The sequence below is a fragment of the Simochromis diagramma genome, unplaced genomic scaffold, assembly GCF_900408965.1.
Source record: "Simochromis diagramma unplaced genomic scaffold, fSimDia1.1 OVJJ01000321.1, whole genome shotgun sequence".
Lineage (NCBI taxonomy): Eukaryota > Metazoa > Chordata > Actinopteri > Cichliformes > Cichlidae > Simochromis > Simochromis diagramma.
This window is the reverse complement of record NW_024386772.1, coordinates 9,400,636-9,424,046: the sequence shown is the minus strand read 5'-3', so window position 1 is coordinate 9,424,046 and position 23,411 is coordinate 9,400,636. Positions and strand designations below refer to the sequence as shown.

General features: G+C 44.4%; 3 protein-coding genes across 3 annotated transcripts; 2 read left to right on the top strand and 1 right to left on the bottom strand.

Moving 5' to 3' along the window:
• Positions 1–222: 222 nt before the first annotated feature.
• On the bottom strand, positions 223–6,780 carry angptl6 (angiopoietin-like 6). Its single transcript, XM_040047769.1, has 7 exons — positions 6,455–6,780; positions 5,439–5,918; positions 5,219–5,356; positions 4,905–5,112; positions 1,788–1,981; positions 702–972; positions 223–609 (listed from the first exon to the last, which is right to left on the bottom strand). Exons 2-7 carry the CDS (start codon positions 5,901–5,903, stop codon positions 425–427), a joined length of 1,461 nt encoding a protein of 486 aa, XP_039903703.1. The 5' UTR covers positions 5,904–5,918; positions 6,455–6,780; the 3' UTR covers positions 223–424.
• A 9,089-nt stretch (positions 6,781–15,869) lies between these two features.
• On the top strand, positions 15,870–19,908 carry ppan (peter pan homolog). The gene is made up of 12 exons (XM_040047756.1): positions 15,870–16,086; positions 16,381–16,551; positions 16,664–16,765; positions 17,042–17,092; positions 17,299–17,469; positions 17,688–17,764; positions 18,099–18,206; positions 18,325–18,448; positions 18,530–18,608; positions 18,815–18,944; positions 19,048–19,205; positions 19,282–19,908. The coding sequence occupies exons 1-12, from the start codon at positions 16,072–16,074 to the stop codon at positions 19,668–19,670; spliced, it is 1,575 nt and encodes a 524-aa protein (XP_039903690.1). The 5' UTR covers positions 15,870–16,071; the 3' UTR covers positions 19,671–19,908.
• A 125-nt stretch (positions 19,909–20,033) lies between these two features.
• Positions 20,034–22,344, top strand: p2ry11 (purinergic receptor P2Y11). The gene is made up of 2 exons (XM_040047809.1): positions 20,034–20,942; positions 21,141–22,344. Exon 2 carries the CDS (start codon positions 21,185–21,187, stop codon positions 22,100–22,102), a length of 918 nt encoding a protein of 305 aa, XP_039903743.1. The 5' UTR covers positions 20,034–20,942; positions 21,141–21,184; the 3' UTR covers positions 22,103–22,344.
• Positions 22,345–23,411: the final 1,067 nt, after the last annotated feature.

Below are 23,411 nucleotides of genomic sequence, written 5' to 3'. Positions count from 1 at the left end.
AAATACAAAACCACATCTGCAGCCAGCCCTTTGTGGAGTAACGGTTGCTTATATGTTGTCCTCCTCCCATATTTTATGTAATTTTTTAATGTAGTCTTTCACAAAGTGTTTTTTTGTTTCTCTCCCCTGTTTTTTTTTTGTCCAAATGGGAGTGAAAAATTATGCAATTTAAAAAAAAAAAAATATTGAGCAATACAAATTCTGTTAGGAAGTTGTACGACCGACAGCAGATTTCTCAAGTTAGTCAATATTAGTCATCATCCGGTTATTCATTTCATGCACATGTCACAGACCAGGTTAATTTTAAAATATCATTTTTATTAAATGTAGAGTTACAAATAGAGTTTGTTTTATTCTTTCTGCACATATGTGAAGATCATCCACATCATGTCTTTCCTTTGCACATGTCCATAAGATAACCTTGTTATTTGGGTTTGATCATCATGCAAACCCGTTTAAGGGAGTACGATCCTCCATGGAACTCTGCCCAGTAAACGCCATCCTGGTACCGGCTTCGATAGTGTCCACCACGATACCACACACCATTCAGATTGGAGTGGGCACACATGTGATACCACCAGCCTCCCTTCTGATAATGAGCACAGTTACCTGATGACACAACAGAAGAAAATGAAGATGTTAAAAGGGAAATGTCACTATACAACAGATAGCAATCAGGTAGGACCAGGGGAAGAGCAGACCGCCATAGCTGTCTTTGTCTCGATCCAAAGTGGTAAAGGCCTTGTTGCTGTGCCAGGAGAGGGAGTCCCCTGCATTGCCATGATACAGTCCCAACCGCAGTCGATACCAGTCGCTCTCTGGTTCCACATAGAAGCTGTCATACTCAGCAAACACCTGCCGGCCACGCCAGTCTTCCAGGGCCACCCGCAACTTATACTGAGCCTGTTTGGTCAACCAGTACAGGTTTTCCAGACCAAGCCAGTACTCTCCATCTAGGTTCCCAAAGCCTTGCTGTAAAACATGATTAACCAGGTTTAATCACTCTAAGTTGCACAAATTCATCATGGCAACACTTAGACAGCAGATCTCCAGAGTAAGCAATGTCTAGTAGATTTATTAGCTCTTAAGAGCATGCGTGCACACCTCCAGGATCTGTTTTAATCAAGTTTGTGGTATGTTTTCACTTATTACTTTTTATCTATTGATAATATCAAGCCCTTTCTCCTTATTAATACTAATTAGCATTGCACTGTTGCCTCACAATCAAGACGGGCCTGGGTTCAATCTGGGGCCTTTCTATGTGGAGTTTGCATGTTCTCTGGGAACTCCAGCTTCCACCCAGAGTCCAAAGACATGCAGTCAGTGAGGTTAGGTTAACTGATTTAAAATTGCCCATAGATGTGAATGTGTGTGAATAGTTGTCTGTCTCTCATCCTATGACATCTGAGATAGGCTCCAGATGTTGAGTTTCATTTGTTTAGTTAAGATCACTGCTCACTCATTTATTATAAAGCTGGTATTTACTCACTAATTTTATTAGACGAATGTAAAGATACAAAGTTCTTCTCTTTTAAGCCTGAGAGACAGTGAGACTTCATTTATTTCAAAATGATCCCAGACATTTTATCTAGAGTTTTTCATTTTGGCTTTAAAGTTTTGCAGCTGTTACTGATTTTAATTTGATGATATTCTTTATGTGCATTTTTTAAAACAATATAGGTTTTAAGTGATTTTTAAGTGGAAGTAAATTTGTATTTGTAACACTCTTAGGTTCACAATGAAATACTTGATTGTGTTTAATTAAATTGCTAGTTTCAGACTTATACCTTATACTGTTCCCAGTCTCTAAAGAAGTTGATTGACCCATCTTGTCTCCTCTGGATGACCGTCCACCCTCCCTGAGCTTGACTCTGTTCACACCAGGCCTGCAGGAGTCGGTTGGAACTCTGCGGCCGGAGCAAATAGATCCCACTGGTAGTTTCACCTGATTCCAACACATGCTGACAGTCCCGCCATGGCCCTGAGTGAAGGGAAAATACAAGCAAGGTGACTAATAAAAGCAACATGCAAATATAGTGATGTAATATCACAACATATAAAAAATTTTTAGTATTAAGTAAGAACATGGAAGATATCTTTAAAGGTCTTTTATGGCTTTAAAAAACTGTAGGACACTGGAAAACACAACAGGAAGCTTCTAATAGAGGGTTTTGAAATTCAGTTTGGACATCAGGAAAATCACAGATCTTATTATTTCTCTTCCAGCACATGTTCAGTGTCTCATGCCACACTGGTAAGATAGACACAGGAATGTGCACAAACAACAATGTATACAGAGAAGAGAGACTCCCACAGCAAGTGATAAGCCCTAATGGTCTGTCATGACTTGAACTCTCTCTCTCTCTCTTTCTCATTACACACTGGAGGAAGTGTTGAGTCACACAGATGTTTCATCCTTTTGGGTTCTACAGCTCATATTCTCTGGTTTGTAATTGCAAGTTCAAAAGGGAAGTGTTATAAAAAGTTCAAAAACTGTTCTGTGCATGTCTTCATTAGAAAGTGTTTTGTGCTGTGACAAGAGCTGCTGTTTTCAGAAGCTGAGGTTCCCAGGGTGGACAGATAATACAGGGAGTGCAGAATTATTAGGCAAGTTGTATTTTTGAGGAATAATTTTATTATTGAACAACAACCATGTTCTCAATGAACCCAAAAAACTCATTAATATCAAAGCTGAATGTTTTTGGAAGTAGTTTTTAGTTTGTTTTTAGTTTTAGCTATTTTAGGGGGATATCTGTGTGTGCAGGTGACTATTACTGTGCATAATTATTAGGCAACTTAACAAAAAACAAATATATACCCATTTCAATTATTTATTTTTACCAGTGAAACCAATATAACATCTCCACATTCACAAATATACATTTCTGACATTCAAAAACAAAACAAAAACAAATCAGCGACCAATATAGCTACCTTTCTGTGCAAGGACACTCAAAAGCCTGCCATCCATGGATTCTGTCAGTGTTTTGATCTGTTCACCATCAACATTGCGTGCAGCAGCAACCACAGCCTCCCAGACACTGTTCAGAGAGGTGTACTGTTTTCCCTCCTTGTAAATCTCACATTTGATGATGGACCACAGGTTCTCAATGGGGATCAGATCAGGTGAACAAGGTGGCCATGTCATTAGTTTTTCTTCTTTTATACCCTTTCTTGCCAGCCACGCTGTGGAGTACTTGGACGCGTGTGATGGAGCATTGTCCTGCATGAAAATCAGGTTTTTCTTGAAGGATGCAGACTTCTTCCTGTACCACTGCTTGAAGAAGGTGTCTTCCAGAAACTGGCAGTAGGACTGGGAGTTGAGCTTGACTCCATCCTCAACCCGAAAAGGCCCCACAAGCTCATCTTTGATGATACCAGCCCAAACCAGTACTCCACCTCCACCTTGCTGGCGTCTGAGTCAGGACTGGAGCTCTCTGCCCTTTACCAATCCAGCCACGGGCCCATCCAGTCTGGCCCATCAAGACTCACTCTCATTTCATCAGTCCATAAAACCTTAGAAAAACCAGTCTTGAGATATTTCTTGGCCCAGTCTTGACGTTTCAGCTTGTGTGTCTTGTTCAGTGGTGGTCGTCTTTCAGCCTTTCTTACCTTGGCCATGTCTCTGAGTATTGCACACCTTGTGCTTTTGGGCACTCCAGTGATGTTGCAGCTCTGAAATATGGCCAAACTGGTGGCAAGTGGCATCTTGGCAGCTGCACGCTTGACTTTTCTCAGTTCATGGGCAGTTATTTTGCGCCTTGGTTTTTCCACACGCTTCTTGCGACCCTGTTGACTATTTTGAATGAAACGCTTGATTGTTCGATGATCACGCTTCAGAAGCTTTGCAATTTTGAGACTGCTGCATCCCTCTGCAAGATATCTCACTATTTTTGACTTTTCTGAGCCTGTCAAGTCCTTCTTTTGACCCATTTTGCCAAAGGAAAGGACGTTGCCTAATAATTATGCACACCTGATATAGGGTGTTGATGTCATTAGACCACACCCCTTCTCATTACAGAGATGCACATCACCTAATATGCTTAATTGGTAGTAGGCTTTCGAGCCTATACAGCTTGGAGTAAGACAACATGCATGAAGAGGATGATGTGGACAAAATACTCATTTGCCTAATAATTCTGCACTCCCTGTAGCAGATCACTGACTCCAACAGCCACTGGTGCTTATCTAAGCAGTTAAATAAATCTGACAGGAGATAGACATATATATATATATATAAACACCAAATAACTCTAATCAGGTGCTACTATAAACCATGTTTTCAACTCCATCTTTGAAGAAGCAGAGATATTGTTCAAAATGTAAATAAAACAATAGAAAGATTTGTCAAGATGCATAGAGTAAGTGCTTTCTACGATGACAGAGCGCTCAACCATCAAGCTTCTTTGATACAGTCACACACACACACATTCACTACTGCATGACGCGCAGGAAGGTTCACTTCCTTTCTGGGCCTAGCTAATTTCAGTGAAAACAGAAATTGTGTTTGATATGGGTGTTGCACCCTTGACACAGAAGAAGAGAGGGACCATCTGGTTTGTTATCAGTGCATGGTTAAAAGACTGCTATCTGTCATAGCATGGGTGACTTGCATATCTGTGGAGGCACAATTAATGCTGGGAAAACTTTTTTTTAGACCTACAGCAGTTGGTCTCATCAATTCCCAAATATGGCGTTGTTAACTCAAGGAGAGATGTAATGTGGGGTAAACATGACCCTGTGCCAACATAAACATTTTTCCCACATTTGATGTGTTTTCTTTGAACTATATTCAGTAGAATTCATGTTTAATATTGTGTTGAAGTGAAGAATTACTCCGAGTTTTATTTACATCTAACACAGCATTCAAACTTTTTTGGAAACAAGCTTACATATTGACCTACCTGGAGTTTTTGTGACAGGAAAGCTAAAGAAGGAAGGGTCTGTAGGACTGTTGGTGGTAGTGGGGGGATGGAAAGGACCTCCCCCTGTTTGAGCTTGCTCTAATGGGAGAGCGCTTTGGTCCCGTTGAACATCATTGGCCATTTGGTTGGTTTCAGAACTGTAATTCAGATGCACATTTGACTGGCTTTTGGGTGGTTCAGTAACGACCTGTTCAGACAAAAAAAAAAAAAAAACAATCCAAAAAATATTCTGAGTCCTTTTTTATAAATCTTGTATAAAGAGGCAGATGTAAGATTTGTTTTTTTGCCCCTACCTGAGGGGACTGGGCAGAGTCCCTGCACTGGCACTTCTTCTCCAAACGGGCAATAAACTGGTTGTGTGAACTCATCATAGAGGTGAGGGCTCCATATTTCTTCTCCAGCTCCCTGTAATCCCTGGACACCTGCAGTGCCTGAGATGTCCAACCATTCACAGCATAAGGATACACTTGACAATGATGAGTATAACATCTAGTTCCGCTGCTCTAGACTCACCTGTGCTGTCGCATTTAGCAGAAGGTTCTCCACCTTTTGCTGCTCCAAGGCCTGATCTTTCTTGTTTATAACTTCATGTAGCAGCTGAGCATAGAGCTGGCTGATGCGAGAATTCATACTGCTGCTCTCTTTGCGCAAGGCCCTTACTTCAATGGCAAGGGCCCCTTCCTGCTCCAGTTGGTTTCTTAGCTTCTCTAGTAGTTCCTGCTGTCGTTTGAGCTCTGCCCATAAGGCTGACACTTCTGAATGGTTGGTAGGAGCAGGCTGCGTGTTCAGACACAGCGCCCCAGTCAATTTCTGCTGAGGCACTATGAAGGTGTAAGAGCACCGGCCTGTTTTGGTTTCTGAAGAACGTGATGAACCTTTGTTGTCATCCTGGGCTCCCTCCTTCTGTCCGCCAACTTCTGGCATGTTCACACAAAGTGTAAGAAAAAGAGGCAGAACTACTGTCAGTGCCTTCTCCATGAATCTGTAACAATCCTGAGGACACACAAAAAGCAATAGTTTCTCATCAGGTAATTAGCACTTTAATACATAGACATACACTTTGCATGTTAGTAAATAAGTATCTGGTGAATCTTGACTTTTCACCAGATGTTTCCTTACAAAGACAGAGTACGTGTATTTCCTTGAGTTTAGCAGGTCAACACAGAAGGGACAAAGGTCAACACAAACCAGTCAGAATCAACACTTCTCCATCTCAGGGTCAACAGTACAGTAAGCTCCACACCCAGATACAACAGCCATGGTCAACACCATAACCAAGGCAAACAGACCAACACAGATGTACAGCTCTTCCACAAAACAACAACATGAGACCCATCGCATTGTGTTATGTAGCTTTCTCAGTTGCTGTGGGTAAGAATAAGACAATTTCTTCTGTCAGAGATGATAAAAAAAACATGCACCATAATGATTTAACTATGTGAAGATTAATGTAGCCATAAACAGTGCAAGTGTATTCAAGTCTACCTGAAAGTAGATATAATTAAACACTGTGACCATGCATAACTTACTGTGCCAGCTGGTTAGACAGTTTTTGGTGTTTTTGTTGCAGGTCCCAGGACAAAATCGCAGAAAAGTAGACATCAAATGTTAAGACATAAACAGTGATATCAAAAAAAAATCTTCCTCTAAATCAAAAGCTGTTAATGATCTTAATAAAATGTTGAACTAAAACTGATGGCAGAAAACAAAAAGACTGATAACTACACAACTGCTGCTTTGTCTCTAGAGTTTCTGTCTCAGGCAGACAACTAATTACAAACTCCTGCCTCCCAGAACTGGTTGTTTAGCTGGGTGCAGGAATCTAGGGTGTCTCCTCCCTCTGTCATTAACCCACAACCCTGCTGTCAACTCTATCCTGCTGTAGCACCTTATCAGTGTGGCATGATTATTTTTGAAATACATTGCCTCTTTTTTCTGATGCGCATTTGGCTTGTTTTCTGTGGCCTAATTTTATGAAAGCATAAAAAAGACCACTGCAGCATTAGGGCCTTATATTGGGACTCATATTCTCTAGTGTGACTTCAACAAACAGACGGTGCTGGGAATGTAGTGAAGTGATAGTAATGATACCAGTCTAGGAAAAGACTGTTGGCTCTTTATGCCACAAAGACTAGAATAAAGGCTGCACCTGTACTTCAGCCTTCTTTGTGACTGCAGTGGCACTTCAAAAATGGTTGTATCCTGTATGTAAAGGTTTCGTCCTGTATGTAACCATGCTTATTCAGTGAGTCTGTTTTGTTGCCAAGACGGTGACTCTCAAATTAAAAGTGGATTGGTCTGCTGCTCTAAATGCCATTACAGCTCTTTATACTGCTGCAGGTGCTTGTTTGGGAAAAGGCGGGGTCCGCATCCACATGCTTGAAAAGTAAAGCTGCACACCCACAGCTTTTTAGATTAGATATCTATTAGATATGAGATAGTATATATATATTATATAATACCCATCAGGGAGGAACAGGCCCTGCACGGTAAGGTACCACCGGCAAGATAGAGGAGGGGGCTGATATCCAGAGAAATCCTACAGTGGCGGGACAAAGCGGACTGAAAGAACAAGCACAGAGGCACAATCATGGCAGCAAAAAACAGCTCTGAGTACAAAGATTCCATAGAGGCTGGGTCCTATACACCAACCAGGCAAGACCCCAGGTCAGGCTGTGAGATGCCAGAACAATCCAAGCCCATACAACAAGTGCCAAGATGCTAGCAGGCAAGGCATACATGGAACGCCATAACCAAGTGGCCGGCATAGTGTACAGCATAGGTGTCAAACTCTGGCCCGCGGGCCAAATTTGGCCCGCAGCCTAATTTAATTTGGCCCGCAAAGCCATACCAAATTATTATTAGAGCTGGCCAACTGGTATTATACAGCTAATATATATATTGTTTAGTATTAAGCTTTGCTTGTTCCATATTCAGTTTTTCAGCAAAATTTGTTTGAGTCCATAAGAAGAGATTCATTCTTAAATCTGGAGGAAGATTTTTTTTCAATAAATATTAATGTTAGCCCGCAACCTTGTTCCAGTTTTGAATTTTGGCCCACTGTGTATTTGAGTTTGACACCCCTGGTGTACAGGAACATCTGTGCCGAGTATAACCTGGAAGTCCCGAGGTCAAAATGGGAGATGCCCCCAAGGGTGGTGGAGAATGACCGAGCTAAGATCCTGTGGGACTTCCAGATACAGACGGACAAAATGGTGGTAGCTAACCAACCGGACATAGTGGTGGTAGACAAACAGAAGAAGACGGCCGTAGTGATCGATGTAGCGGTTCCGAATGACAGCAATATCAGGAAGAAGGAACACGAGAAGCTGGAGAAATACCAAGGGCTCAGAGAAGAGCTCGAGAGGATGTGGAGGGTGAAGGTAACGGTGGTCCCCGTGGTAATCGGAGCACTAGGTGCGGTGACTCCCAAGCTAGGCGAGTGGCTCCAGCAGATCCCGGGAATAACATCGGAGATCTCTGTCCAGAAGAGCGCAGTCCTGGGAACAGCTAAGATACTGCGCAGGACCCTCAAGCTCCCAGGCCTCTGGTAGAGGACCCGAGCTTGAAGGATAAACCGCCCGCAGGGGCGTGCTGGGGTGTTTTTTTGGGGGGTTTTTTGTTTTGTTTTTTTAAATATACATATATATATATATATATATATATATATATATATATATATATATATATATATATAGGTCCTCCAGCATCACTCAGTCTAGTGGGTTAATTGCAGCAGATTATGCACTTTGTTATAATAATAATAAGTTGTGATGGTCTGAGTTGCCTTTTACATGACAGCAGTGGCTCTGAGATAGTTCTTTGCTACTGCATCATCTTTATGGGAAAATCAGCAATACTGAAAAACAGTAAATATAGTCAGTCACACAGTGCTGAGGTCAAAGTGTGAACAGAAACCACACCTAAAACGCTGTCTCTATTTCTGCTTTCAGATCAGCTTACAGTATTGCACTGGGTCACACCCAAGCTCTGATCACACTTTTTTTTTTTCTCCCCATTATGGTTTTCTCTATACTGCCAAAACAAATAAACACTTTTTTTCTTATGTCAGAGAGACAAAGACTTTACGCTCTCATTAACGTCATGATGCTATATTTACAGTGGGGCAAAAAAGTATTTAGTCAGCCACCGATTGTGCAAGTTCCCCCACCTAAAATGATGACAGAGGTCAGTAATTTGCACCAGAGGTACACTTCAACTGTGAGAGACAGAATGTGAAAAAAAAAATATATATATATATATATATATATATATATATATATATATATATATATATCCATGAATCCACATGGTAGGATTTGTAAAGAATTTATTCGCAAATCAGGGTGGAAAATAAGTATTTGGTCAATAACAAAAATACAACTCAATACTTTGTAACATAACCTTTGTTGGCAATAACAGAGGTCAAACGTTTACTATAGGTCTTTACCAGGTTTGCACACACAGTAGCTGGTATTTTGGCCCATTCCTCCATGCAGATCTTCTCGAGAGCAGTGATGTTTTAGGGCTGTCGCCGAGCAACACGGACTTTCAACTCCCGCCACAGATTTTCTATGGGGTTGAGGTCTGGAGACTGGCTAGGCCACTCCAGGACTTTCAAATGCTTCTTACGGAGCCACTCCTTTGTTGCCCGGGCGGTGTGTTTTGGATCATTGTCATGTTGGAAGACCCAGCCTCGTTTCATCTTCAAAGTTCTCACTGATGGAAGGAGGTTTTGGCTCAAAATCTCACGATACATGGCCCCATTCATTCTGTCCTTAACACGGATCAGTCGTCCTGTCCCCTTGGCAGAAAAACAGCCCCATAGCATGATGTTTCCACCCCAATGCTTCACAGTAGGTATGGTGTTCTTGGGATGCAACTCAGTATTCTTCTTCCTCCAAACACGACGAGTTGAGTTTATACCAAAAAGTTCTACTTTGGTTCCATCTGACCACATGACATTCTCCCAATTCTCTGCTGTATCATCCATGTGCTCTCTGGCAAACTTCAGACGGGCCTGGACATGCACTGGCTTCAGCAGCGGAACACGTCTGGCACTGCGGGATTTGATTCCATTTTCTGATGATTGCTCCCACAGTTGATTTTTTTCACACCAAGCTGCTTGCCTATTGTAGATTCACTCTTCCCAGTCTGGTGCAGGTCTACAATACTGTAACATTCACAAGAACCAGACGGTTGGGTCTCAGTTTGTCCGTTTATTTGGCACGTAAGCAAGAGGATTGCTAACTCAGGGGAGAGCGCCTTCGTACTCCACCTCTCTTCAGCCTGGCACACACTTACACCCCGAACCACCAGGTCCCCCCTCCCCTTCCTGAACACCACCCTCCCTACTTCCTGCAGCACAACCAAAACATGAATCTTAAAGGAACAACAACAGTGTGCAGAGATAACCAACATGTCACTGTACAATAACACTTAACCATCGTTACACTGCCCCCCCAGCAATAAGTTCCTCGTCCCCGAGGGAACGACACAGTCTCTGAGGCGGGGTGGTAGCCTACGTTCCCTCCTTGACCTCCTGAGCCCCTGAGGTGGACGCGGAGCTTCGGGGCTTTGGGGTGAAGAGTCCGAGGGAGAGGAACGCAGCGCCGGTCGGGGGCCCCTCTGAGCAGGGTCATGGACGCTCTGTACACGTCCCTCTGGGAAGGAGGGGAGGGACTGCCCTCTGTAGGGGGCCATCCGGTCTCTGTGCAGCGCTACTATCCTCCCCCTAGGAGGCAACTGCACCCTGTAAACAACCTCCCCCACTCACTCTAGGACGCTGCAAGGCCCCACCCAGCTGCTATCCAGTTTAGGACACCGTCCCTTCTTCCTCTTTGGGCTGTAGACCCACACCAGCTCCCCAGCACGGAAGTGCCTCCCCTTAGTGGTGATGTCGTAATTCCTCTTTTGGCGCAGGCCTGCCTTCACCAGCTGCTCTCGGGCGTAGGAATGTGCAGAATCCAGCCGGTCCTGCAGCTTCCTTGCGTAGTCCCGGCCCGGTGGTGCCTCTGGCGCGTCCGGGGGCTTCCCAAAAGCCAACTCTGCAGGAGTTCTCAGCTCCCTCCCTAACATGAGCAGGGCAGGCGTACATTGGGTGGAGTCCTGCACTGCCGACCTGTAGGCCATGAGGGTAAGGGGAAGATGGTAATCCCAGTCCCGTTGGTGTTCTGAGGTAAGGATGGCTAGCTGCTGGGCCAGCGTCCTGTTAAACCTTTCCACCAGCCCATCGCTTTGGGGGTGAAGTGGGGTGGTGCGGGTTTTCTTAATCCCAAGGCGTTCACACATGGCAGCAAATACCTTGGACTCAAAGTTACGCCCCTGGTCACTGTGGAGGGTCTCTGCTGTTCCAAAGCGGCTGAACATCCCCTCCACTAATACATCAGCGACAGTCTCAGCCTCCTGATCTGGGATGGCATATGCTTCCGGCCACTTGGTAAAATAGTCCATGGCCACAAGAACATAGCGATTTCCTCTGTCTGTGCGAGGAAATGGGCCCATGACGTCCACAGCTACTCGCTCCATTGGGGCTCCTGCTGGTTGCTGCTGAAGCTGAGCCCGGGACTGGTCCTGTGGCCCTTTGTGTGAGGAACATGCATCACAGCTGCGGCAAAAGTCCTCCACATCCCTCCGCTGTTGACCCCAGTAATAGCCCTGGCGGAGGCGGCGGAGAGTCTTGGAGACCCCAAAGTGGCCGGAGCCAGTGCTCCCATGGCAGGCTTCCAGCACAGCTGGCCTCAGCGACCTTGGCACCACAACCTGCCACCTCTCCTCCCCCGTGGCAGGATCCTTCCAGGCACGCTCCAACACCCCCTCCTTCAGCCTGAGAGCTGCAAACTTGGCCCATAGCCCCCTGGTACAGATGGAAAACCCAGTGACCTCATCCCAAAGGGGTTGCTCCCCCTTCTCCAGCCACTGCAGGACCGGCAGCAGGTCCGTGTCTTGTTCCTGCCGTGCCCTCCACTCCGCTGCATCCACCACCAGAAGAGCCCTGCAGGCGAGCTGTGCTGCTCCGTCTATTGTCGTGAGTTCCCGCTCTATTTCCTCTCGTTTCTCACAGTAACGGCAGCCAGCTGCAGCACATGGGCGGCGAGAGAGGGCGTCTGCGTTAGAATGGTGCGTCCCTGCTCTGTGCTCCACAGTGAAATTGAAGGCTTGGAGCTCCTCCAGCCAGCGAGCCACCTGTCCCTCTGGCTCCCTGAAAGACATCAGCCACTGAAGGGCAGCATGATCAGTTCTGATAACAAATGCTGTGCCGCACAGGTAGTACTTAAAGTGTCTCACCCCCACCACCACAGCCAACAGCTCTCGTCGTGTGACACAGTAGCGCCGCTCACTCCTGTTCAGGACCCGGCTGAAGTACGCCACCACCTTCTCCCCTTCCGGCCCAACCTGCGACAACACCGCTCCCAGCCCCACATTACTTGCGTCAGTGTCCAGGACAAAAGGCAGGGCGGGGTCAGGGGGGGCAAGGACTGGGGACTCTGTCAGCGATCTGCGGAGGGTGTCGAACGCCTGCTGACAGTCCTGGGTCCAGATGAAGTCACGGTCCTTCTGTAGCAGGTGGAAGAGTGGTGCGGCTATGGAGGAAAAGCCCTTCACAAACCTCCTGTAATAAGACGCCAGTCCTAGGAAGCTTTTGAGCTGTTTCTGGTCTGCTGGTGTGGGCCACTCGGTAATGGTGTGAATTTTTTCCTCCAACGTGCTGATGCCCTCACGACCCAGCTTGTGGCCCAGAAACTCCACCTCCCTCCTCATGAAGTGGCACTTGTCGGGATGCAGCTTCAGGCCTGCAGCCGCCACCCTCTCCAACACTTGTCTCAGGGCATCCAGGGCAGCATCAAAGGAGCTCCCGTGCACTAGAAGATCATCCAGGTAAACCAGACACCGTTGCCGTGGGACGCCAGCCAGCACACTGTCCATAAGCCTCTCGAAGGTCGCGGGAGCGTTGCAAAGACCAAAGCTCAGGACTTTGAACTGCCATAGTCCCCTGTTAGTGCAGAAGGCTGTCTTCGGTCTGGATTCCGGGGACAGTGGCACCTGCCAGTAGCCACTCCGCAGGTCCAGGGTGGAGAACCAGGAGGACCCGGCTACTAAGTCGAGAGCCTCATCAATCCTGGGAAGGGGGTAAGAGTCCTTCTTCGTCACTTTGTTGAGTGGTCTGTAGTCCACACAGAAACGCATCCTAGGACTTTTTTTTTTTAGGCACCATCACCACCGCGCAGGCCCACGGGCTATCAGATGGCTCTATGATGCCCGCCTTCATCATTTCACACAACTCTCTGTCCGCAGCCTCCTGATGAGCCAGGGGCAGGCGGCAGGGGCGCACTTTAATAGGCTGGGCATCCCCGGTCTCAATGACGTGCTCTACCAAGTGTGTCAAGCCAACATCACTTTCTTTCAGGGCAAAAATGTCACTAAACTCTTTTAGTACCTGCCATAGACTCTCTTGCTGCTGTGGAGTCAGCCCCTCACAGTTCTTTGACCAGATACTCCTCACTGCTGAGAGCCTCTCCTCCTCCTCCTCCTCCGCTCGCTGTTCTGCTGGCGGGTCTGCAGGGGTCTCTGCGGTGGAGGTGGACACCGCGGCAGATGCTGTGCAGACCGGGGGAGGAATAAGCGGCACCTTCTTCCCATCAGGGAGTACGAGGAAGCCTTTGCCTAAGTCCAGTACACCACCAATGGCTCGTAAAAAATCCAGCCCAAGGATGCAGGCGTCCTGCACGTCAGCCACCCAGGCAGCATAAGACACACCGAGGTCCCCCACCTTGAACTGGAACACTCCCCTCCCTCTCATTGGGGCCAAATCACCGGTCACAGTCTTAAGTTGCACATTAGTCGGTTGCACAGCAGCTCCGGTTGGGACAACATCTGGTCGGACCAGCGTTGCATTGGACCCCGTGTCCAGCAGGGCCGTACAGGACACCCCCGCAATCGTCACTGGAACATGGCAAAAGCCGCCAACCTGGGTCCAGCCCACAGCGATGGCCGCACCGGGTGGAGGTGGCGGTGGTGTGGGGATGTCGTTCTCCCAGGCCCGTGTACTCCCGCCTACATGGGCCCGTGGGCGTTTCCCTGAACCGCTGCGAGCTTGGGGCACTGCCTGATGAGGTGTCCGACTTGTCCACATCCCCAGCAGCTCTGTGGTCGGCGGTGTGGGCCAGCCCAAGGGGAAGGCGACTGCAGCGAAGCTGCCTGCACCAAACTGCACAGGCCTGCTGGCGTCTCCATCTGTTCCACAGGTGCTGACACAGCCCTCACCACGTGTGCGTCATCAGCGCCCCCAGAGGATCCTGCAAGCATCTCCCTCTCCAACGCTAGCTCCAGGGCTGCACTGAGTGTGGCCGGCCGAGCAAGCTGAGTTTACATACGGAGCTCTTTAGGGCTCAGGGCCTGCAGGAACTGGTCCCGAGCTAACTCCGCCTGCACTGATGGTGGCATGCTGTCATACGCCCTCCGGCAAAGGCACTCGACTTCATGGGCCAAAATGCGGAGGGGCTCACCTGGCAATCTGCGTCTGTTGTGGAACTCCGACCTCAGCAGCACTGGTTGATTATACTGCCCGAAGCGCCTCTGAAGTGCTCCGACCAGAGCATTATAATCTCCCCTCTGCTCCTCGGTCAGCAGCAGCAGGCATGCAGCTGCATCCTCACACAGGCACAAAGCCAATTGGAGAGCTTTATGTTCCTCCAACCAGCCAGCTGCAACAGCTAACAGCTCGAACTGTGCGATAAACACTTCCCATGGCGTCTTGCCGCTGAACTTAGGCGTTTTTATATTCGCTGCAGCTTGCTGGGCACCGCCATGTTTGTTTACATCACGTGACGGCGCGCCAAGCGAGGTCGACTCCTTCCCACCGGAATCGCGGCCGCTGTGCGAACAGTTCCCGAGCCTAGTCAAACCGGGGGAAAATCCAGCCTCGGCAGACAGCCGCAGCGCCGTTTCCCTCACTCCATGGGCGGGCGAGCGCGAACGAACCTCCCTCTCCTCCGTCTCCTTCTTAATCTTGCCCGGCAACATCCTCGTCTCGTAACGGCAAGCGTCGCTAGCAACAGGGTGTCGGGCGTTCTGGGGTTCTTTTTTCTTTCTTCACTTCTGACACCAATGTAACATTCACAAGAACCAGACGGTTGGGTCTCAGTTTGTCCGTTTATTTGGCACGTAAGCAAGAGGATTGCTAACTCAGGGGAGAGCGCCTTCGTACTCCACCTCTCTTCAGCCTGGCACACACTTACACCCCGAACCACCAGGTCCCCCCTCCCCTTCCTGAACACCACCCTCCCTACTTCCTGCAGCACAACCAAAACATGAATCTTAAAGGAACAACAACAGTGTGCAGAGATAACCAACATGTCACTGTACAATAACACTTAACCATCGTTACAATACTTTTCCTGGTGTCCTTCAAAAGCTCTTTGGTCTTGGCCATGGCGGCGTTTGGAGTCTGACTGTTTGAGGCTGTGGACAGGTGTCTTTTATACAGATGATGAGTTCAAACAGGTGCCATTCATACAGGTAACGAGTGGGGGACAGAAAAGCTTCTTACAGAAGACGTTACAGGTCTGTGAGAGCCAGAGATTTTCCTTGTTTGAGGTGACCAAATACTTATTTTCCACCCTAATTTACGAATAAATTCTTTACAAATCCTACCATGTGAATTCATGGATTTTTTTTTCACATCCAGATGAAACAGAATCAACTTTTGGAGATGTATATTGAATTGATCTTAATTAGAATATGTTACTTGTGTTACTTTATTTTTCTTTTATTATTATTCCAAAATTCATAGAAAGGGAGGGGGTCGATTACCATCTTTCAAAGAGATGCAGCCGCCTCAGCTGTCTACGGCCATCCAGCGGTTACTATAATGAACTGCAATTGGAAAAAACAAAGTAGCGTACACCGGCTAGGAACTATCGAAAACACGAGAAATACGGACTTATTAGCCTGTGACACACACTAGAAAAGCAGAGTAGAGCCATGTGGGTGGCGTCACGTTAACTTCAGTTTGGACTAACTGTTGGTTAATATCGTCAAAAAATGAGCTTGATCGTTCTTGGTAGCTTAAGTATAGTATAGCGATAGTTTTTGTGAGTGTGTTTTTGTTCCCATTACATTCTTGCGCTCTGTTTCGAGCTGAATTATGGGGAAATCAAAGGTAAGTACCGGCCTGTGCTAAAAGATTAGCCGATGTGGATTGAAATGCTGCTATTAAAGAGGCTATTTAATCATTGTTAGTTTGCGAAAAACCAAACTGTTACTTTTATTAAATGGAAACCGTGTTGGGTTGTAGTTAGCGATGAGTATGAAAATGTGTGTAGTTTGTAAAGCTAGTTGTGTCGTGAGACCCTTTCACGTTAGCCTTCTTTTCACTAAACTTAAAGCTAAACGTGAGACCAGCAACAGTCAGAAATTGACCCCTTTACTAATATATGTTTATCGCCCTCAACAGACCCGGAATCAGAAGAAAGACCGATTACAGGCCAACCATGAGGCCGAGGAGACTTACTCGGCTGTGCCCCACACTTTGGTGTTTCACCGGGGCCAGGTTGGAAAAAACGTGGGTCAGCTCATTATCGATATCCGGAAAGTCATGGAGCCCTACACCGCAGTCTCTCTCAAGGTCCCTTCTTCGAGTTCTTTAGGCAACTATTGCATTGATTTATTCATATTTTATTTCTGCAGACTGTGCGTGAAATCGTTTTACTTTTTTACCAAAAAAAAAAAAAAAACAGGTTAGGAAGAAGAATGTGCTCAAAGACTTTGTTGCGATAGCAGGACCACTGGGAGTGACGCACTTCAACATCTTCAGCAAAACGCCCACCAGTATCAACATGGTAAGATGACCTTAGAGTATTGATTGACTGAGGCCTATAATTTACCTCTAAATGTGCTTGGTGTCAGAGCTAAAGTAGTTAAGTCATTTGAAAATAGCGAAATATTAGATAGACCTTTTTTAATTTTTACATTTTATATTGTTTATATTAGCAAGCACCTGGCTTCCTGTCACATCAAGTTGAGAATCCTTATATTAGACTGTAAACAAATCAATTTGTGACTGTATGTCAAATCTGTGCCTCTGTTATAAATCTAATCAAACATTCTTCTTACAGAGAGTTGCTCGTCTTCCCAAAGGTCCCATGCTTCATTTCCAGGTCACCAAGGTAAATAATTTAAACTGTGCATGCAAAATAAAACTAAATCAAATGAGTCATGGGTTCATGACATTTTAAAATGTGATTAATAAATGTTTTTTGAAGTAAACGCACTGATGTGCCCAAACTACCAAAGTTGCGATTTCTTTCTTGATCGTTCTATTCCTTACTTTTACAAAGTTGTTGTTTTTTTTTGTTGTTGTTGTTTTTTTCAGTACTGTCTTATCAAAGATGTCGTTTCATCTCTGAAGAAGCACAGGATGCACGAGGAGCAGTTCAAGTATCATCCACTGCTCATCCTCAATAACTTTGGACAAGATGGCATGCATATCAAACTTATGGCCACCATGTTCCAAAACATGTTTCCTTCCATAAATGTGCACAAGGTGGGTTTTACCACTAAAGCTACTGCAATATTTTTTCCTTGGGTGACTCGGGGTTTAAAACCTCATTGATATGATGAAAGTATAGTCTTCTGAGTTTATGTGAAGATTTATCAAAAGTAAACGCTTTCTGATCTCTCTGTTGATCCATTCAGCTTTGTGATCGCCTAACCCTGACTTCCACTCAAGAGAAATGTTTCGTTCTGTTTCTTGTGTTTTAGATAAGCCTCAACACCATCAAGAGGTGTGTCCTGTTAAGCTACAATTCCGAGTCAGAGGAAATTGAATTCCGACATTAGTAAGTAAAAATTGGCTATTCTTTATCATTTTAAGTTGCTTGTAAACATCAGGTCACAACGCTTTTGAATCTATACATCTGCGCACACATCACAGATGATGCGCTGTTAAGGAACGTACACGAAACTAGTTCCAGTTACTTAAACCTACATTCAACAACAATCCTGTGAAATTTGGGCTCAGATGATGACAGACCTTGACTTGACTGTTCAGTGATCTATGTCCAAAGTAAACGCACTGATGAGCCCCCCACAGGATAAAAACATTTGTTTGTTTTTTACTCTGTTTACTGATTACACATTGAAATTGACCAATATGTTGTTCCCACCCTGCAGCAGCCTGAAGGTTGTCCCTGTGGGAGTGAGCCGTGGAGTCAAGAAGCTGATGCAGGAGAGGTTCCCCAATATGAACAAGTTTGAGGATATCAGTGAGCTGCTGATGAAGTAAGGTTCTTTTGCAGGTACAATTGCTGTAGCCTCGAGGATAAAAAGGGGCTCGGATTTGTAGCCGTTGGTGAGCTGGAGTTTTGTCTAATGAAATGTTCTTTGTAACCATTCTCAGGGGGGCAAACCTCTCAGAAAGTGAAGCTGAGCAAGACGAGGAGCACAACGTTACCGAACTTCCACAGGTCTACTCTGGAAGAGGCAACATGGCGTCCCAGCAGAGTGCCGTCCGCTTGACCGAAGTGCGTACGCACACAAAGTTGACTTTTTTTTTCCTAAAAAGTGTTTGAGTGGTGCTGAAAATTGCATTGTGCTGTTCTCAGATTGGTCCTCGCATGACTCTGCGGTTAATGAAGATTCAAGAAGGGATGGGCGAGGGGAACGTCATATATCACTCCATGAGTAAGCGCATCCTTTTCCTAATTTATTCCTTAGCATATGCAGGGGTGTACATGATGAAAAAAACGGTATGAATTCTATGATTTCTCTCTTAAAAAAAAAAAAAGTAAACGCTTACTGATACACCCTGAACTTGCAGAATTTTATTTATCGTTTGGAAGCTGGCAAAAACTGTTCTTAACCAGGAATTATTTGTACAATCCTTGTAGTCTCCAAGACGGAGGAAGAAATCCAGGAGATCCTGAAGAGGAAGGAGGCAAAGATAAAAGAGAAGGAGGAACGCCGGAAAAAGCAGGAGCAGAACATCGCTCAGAAGACAGAGAAAAAAGAAGAGCACAGGTAATTTGGCTTTCAAATGTTTTGACCTTTTTTTTTTTTTTTTTTTTTGTATCCATTTTTTGATGCGGTTTATGACAAACTGTGTCTCATTTCTTTCTCACAGGAAAAAGAGCCTGGAAGGCATTAAGAAGAAACGTGCCGAAGCTGAAGAGGACAGTGAGGTGGAGGATCCAGGGGCTCAGGACGGTCAGGGAGCTGATGCTGAGTCTGATGACGAGGCAGAGTACTACAGACAGGCCGTAGGAGAGGAGCCAGAAGAAGGTGACTGTAGCTAATTTACTTAACACTCTTAGTTCACTGGGGTCTTTTTAAGTATTAACAGATGTTTCCCATGTAGGCATGTTTCCGAGTGGAAAAAAGAAGAGGAGGAGTTCAGAAAAATCTCATGGACCTGCCAAGAAGAGGAAGTTGTCCCCTGGTCAATCTTTAAAATACAGAGGTTCCAAATCACCAGGAGGACAGCATAGAAACCAAACAGGGAAAAAACAACAGAAAGAAGGATGGAAGAAATCCAGGGATGGGGAAAAATCATTTGGGAAGAAAATGAAGCCCACAGGAAAGGCTTTTGGAGCAAAGAGAGCTGGAGAGCAGGATAGATTTGGTGGGAAAAAGAAGAGAAATGGGGACAGACCATTCAAGTCTAAAAGTCAGAAAGGCAAAATGGGCTTTAATAAGAGTGCAGGAGGAAGAAAGCAAGGCTTCAAACAGAGGAAGGGAAAAGGCTGACCTTCAGTACTTCCTTTTAAACTGGACTTGGAGAAATTTTCTGTTTCCAACAGGAAACGTGGAAAAGTTGTTATTTAACTGGTGAATGCTTTATCTGCAAGTGACGCCTGTGAGAGTTTCCTGTTAGCATTCATATTTGTCACCAGAAAACCGACCTCTTTCTGTTATGCAAAGATCTTTGAATTTCAAACTGTATTTGTTCTGTAAATAAATTGACTCCCAGTTTGTCTCTTTTTAATCGATCTTTTGTTTTACTATACTTTAAGTAACTGCAAAGAGTTACAAAGTTGGAAGGAAGCAGCCAGCAACTATTAGTATCTCTTCCTGAGTTGCTGTCCAAGCATGATGTCATGGAAACACTGTTACAGATGAGGGAAAGCTAAATGAAAAATAACTGCATTACATGAGCACCTTTTGATACCAGTTTAAAATGAAATGACATATTAAGACTTTTAATGAAAAGTTCATATGTCACCTATTGTTTTTGACACATTCTTGAAAGCAAAATATGTTGATCTTTCTGAAAAAGTATCTGAGAAGAAGATGTTTAAGTATGATAAATGAAGATTCAAGTGTTTAAGGATCATAAAAATGAACTTGACCTTTAATAGTCCTTTTTACTATATTTAATAACTGCTATGACACATTTTCTAAGCTTTCATGTACAGTTCTGAACATTTGACACCTACAAATATTGATGTGAAATCCAGAGTTGCATTGAGGATAAGAAAAAGGGAAGTAGTATATTGCCAATCATAGCCAAACAAGTAATAATAAGCAAAGCAGCTCCCTCAGTGCATGTTGGCCCAGCACCACAAAAGGACGATGTTGGCTAGTTTTTTAAAATTCCTGATCAGCAATTGACTTTTTGTTTTTACTCTATGTGATATGGAATAGATTACATTTGTTATAATGTGTATATATATATATATATGTATAAATGATCCTCCCAAAATTAGACTAATGGCAGATGAAGGGAAAGATTAAAAAACAAAACAAATATGGATGGAAGCTTTGCTACAACATACCTAATCTGTCCTGTGACTATTACAGATGCTTGACGTTGGTGTCGTGCTTTTCCTTCTTCTAGTTGTGAAATAAAGACAAAGGGTATGAGGAAGTTGCTTCTATGCTCATGCGTGCGTTCCGCTTCTCGCTCACTTCTATCACCGACAGAGATAAGAATGGTACTTGAGAAGTGTTTCATATTTTTCCTATCTATCACGCAGGACTTAACTTTCAAGTCATAACGCACTATTCGTCACTCTTTCGGTAAGAGAAAAAAAGAATTCATTACTAAATATAATCTCTGTTTTAGCTGTAACACTTTTAAACTTTTAGATAGTGAAAAGCGGTTTCTATAAATAGCTTCAATAACTTCCTTTTCTACAAAAATATAAATTTGTGCCAGAATAATTGTTGTTTTATTAGATAATGAAATTTAATGCATTAATGTGCTTTGATTTGCAGGGCTTGGACAGTTCTAACAGTGTACCTAAAAGCAAATTAAAAGCATGCTGTCTAACTTCTCTAAATGTGAGAAGTTTCAAACAGGCGCCCTGCCTGTGGTGTATGGAGTTGAGTTTGTCGTTGCTCTGGCTGGAAATCTGTTCGCCCTGTGGCTGCTGGTCGTCAAAGAGAGAAGAAACTGGCACACCGGTGTTGTTCTGTCATGCAACTTAGCCATCAGCGACCTGCTGTACGTCCTCACCCTGCCGTTGTTGATCGTCTACTACTCAAAGGACAAGCACTGGATGTTCGGCGACGCTGTGTGCAAGCTGGAAAAGTTTCTTTTCACATGCAACTTATATGTGAGCATCTTCTTCATCATGGCGATAAGCGTGAATCGATGCGTGGCCCTCGCTTGTCCATTTTTCACCCGCTCCTATATAACGCCTGGCCACGCCAAGGTCACCAGTATAGTCATATGGGTCATCGTTGGAGTCATTTCCAGTCCGGTGTTGAAATTTGCATCTGTTTGCTCAGATGGGTCTAATAACAAAATTCAGTGCGTGTCCTTCTGCAACGAGACTGAACACCCTCACTACGTTTACAAATTTTTCCTCTCTATGTTTGGGTGTCTGTTTCCCTTCCTGGTTACTTTCACTTCTTACTGTGTGGTGATTTGGGTAGTTTGGAAGAATGTTAACATAACCCCTCTTGAGAAACGCAAAGTCGCCCTGTTAGTCGCATCAGTGCTTGTGCTGTATGCCATTTCTTTCGTGCCTTATCATTTCTTTCAGATTTATCACTTGCATCTAAGATTGTTGCATCCGGACAACACTGTCTGTTGGATCTATAATATGTACCAAGTGTCAAAGGGACTGGCAACTGTGAACATGTGTATCCATCCGGTCCTTTACATGGCTGTGTTTGACAGTATGAGAGTAGCGTGTTGTGGAAAAAGCTCAGAAGACAACATTGGGGGGTGATGAGCTGTTGCTCTTGTTGTGGTTTTTGTGTACAGTCTAACACATGCAATGCAATGCATATAGCACTTGCTTGGCTTTCTTGTAGCTATCTTATTTCGAAGTGTTACTAGTCTCTATTATGACTTTTCAAACAGTTTCTTTTTTAAAGACTTGTTCCTTTGTTGTGCATCTAAAACACTTTCATTATGTTTCTTTTGGTTAATTTCCTGTTGGCCTAGTTCAGCAATAAAAATTATACTCAATCAGTTATTTCTTTTCATTTTGTTTGCAAGGAGCCAGCCTTTCTTATATTTTTAAGTGCTCCTGAGCAATAGTTCTCTATGGTTTCACAAATTTTCAGTCCAGTCCTTGCATCTGATCACATCACCTGAAAAACGTTTTGTTTTTGTGTTTGTTTGTTTGTTTGTTTGTTTAACCATTTTATACTGATATGAATCATTCAAGCATTAACAAAGTCCTCTATGGCAAAGGATGAACCCGAGTTGTGTCTACAAATAACAGACAACATAGCAAAGAACCAATTTTTAAATATATCTTTTAATTTTTTGTTGCTAGCAGCTTGTCAGAAAAATATTTTAACTTATTCAAAGTACTTTAGTTGAATCTATGAAAATTTCCAAAGATAAATAAAATATTTTTTGCATCAACAACATGACTCCTAACGGGACATTAGTCAAGTGCAGTGTGTCCTTCAAAAAATCTAAGGAAACTGAGCAAGTGCAGAACAAAAGAAGAAGTGATGGGTCTGAAAAAATCAAGCTGTGTATGGCAAATGATCAGTCCTGACACAGGACCTGAGATATGCATCTGGCCCTTGAGCAGATCTAACATTTCTTTGACCTATGCATCTCAGAATTTTCGGTTGTCTGCAGGAGAGACTGCACCCAATTGGACAAGAAACCAACTTCTTTCAAAATGCTTTACTACAATTGACAACATGTTAAATCAAGTCAACATGCCAGCTTCTAAAGTTGACCGACCATCATCTACAGACATCTACCACTTGAGTGAGACAGGCTGCAGTGGTGCAACCTCTGTCCAAAGGATTTGTAAAGGTGCAATCTCCAGAAATACCTTATGTTCCTTGACTTGAATGCAGACCAACAGTGCTTTGCAAAATACTGCTAGAAATAAAGGTTTTCTAATGCCGCAAAATTTGCTCTTGAATGTGCTTCTTTTCCACTATCAAACATGTGAGGAAGGTTTGAAAGAATCCAGAATATTATTTAATTTTCACTAATCTAGTTTTGTGTAGTAGAAGTCCCTTTAAAAATGTAGTTGGTCGAATTGAAAAATAAAAATCGTTGTT

Bases quoted from the DNA above. Each gene is read 5' to 3' on its own strand.
- angptl6 (XM_040047769.1), bottom strand. From the start codon at position 5,903: ATGGAGAAGGCACTGACAGTAGTTCTGCCTCTTTTTCTTACACTTTGT. The intron at 973-1,787 runs GTATAAGTCTGA...CATGTTTTACAG, and splicing joins GAGACTGGGAACAGTATAAG to CAAGGCTTTGGGAACCTAGA. The intron at 610-701 runs GTCTGCTCTTCC...TTGTGTCATCAG, and splicing joins AGACAAAGACAGCTATGGCG to GTAACTGTGCTCATTATCAG.
- ppan (XM_040047756.1), top strand. The intron at 18,449-18,529 runs GTGCGTACGCAC...TGCTGTTCTCAG, and splicing joins GTGCCGTCCGCTTGACCGAA to ATTGGTCCTCGCATGACTCT. The intron at 18,945-19,047 runs GTAATTTGGCTT...TCTTTCTCACAG, and splicing joins GAGAAAAAAGAAGAGCACAG to GAAAAAGAGCCTGGAAGGCA.
- p2ry11 (XM_040047809.1), top strand. From the start codon at position 21,185: ATGCTGTCTAACTTCTCTAAATGTGAGAAGTTTCAAACAGGCGCCCTG.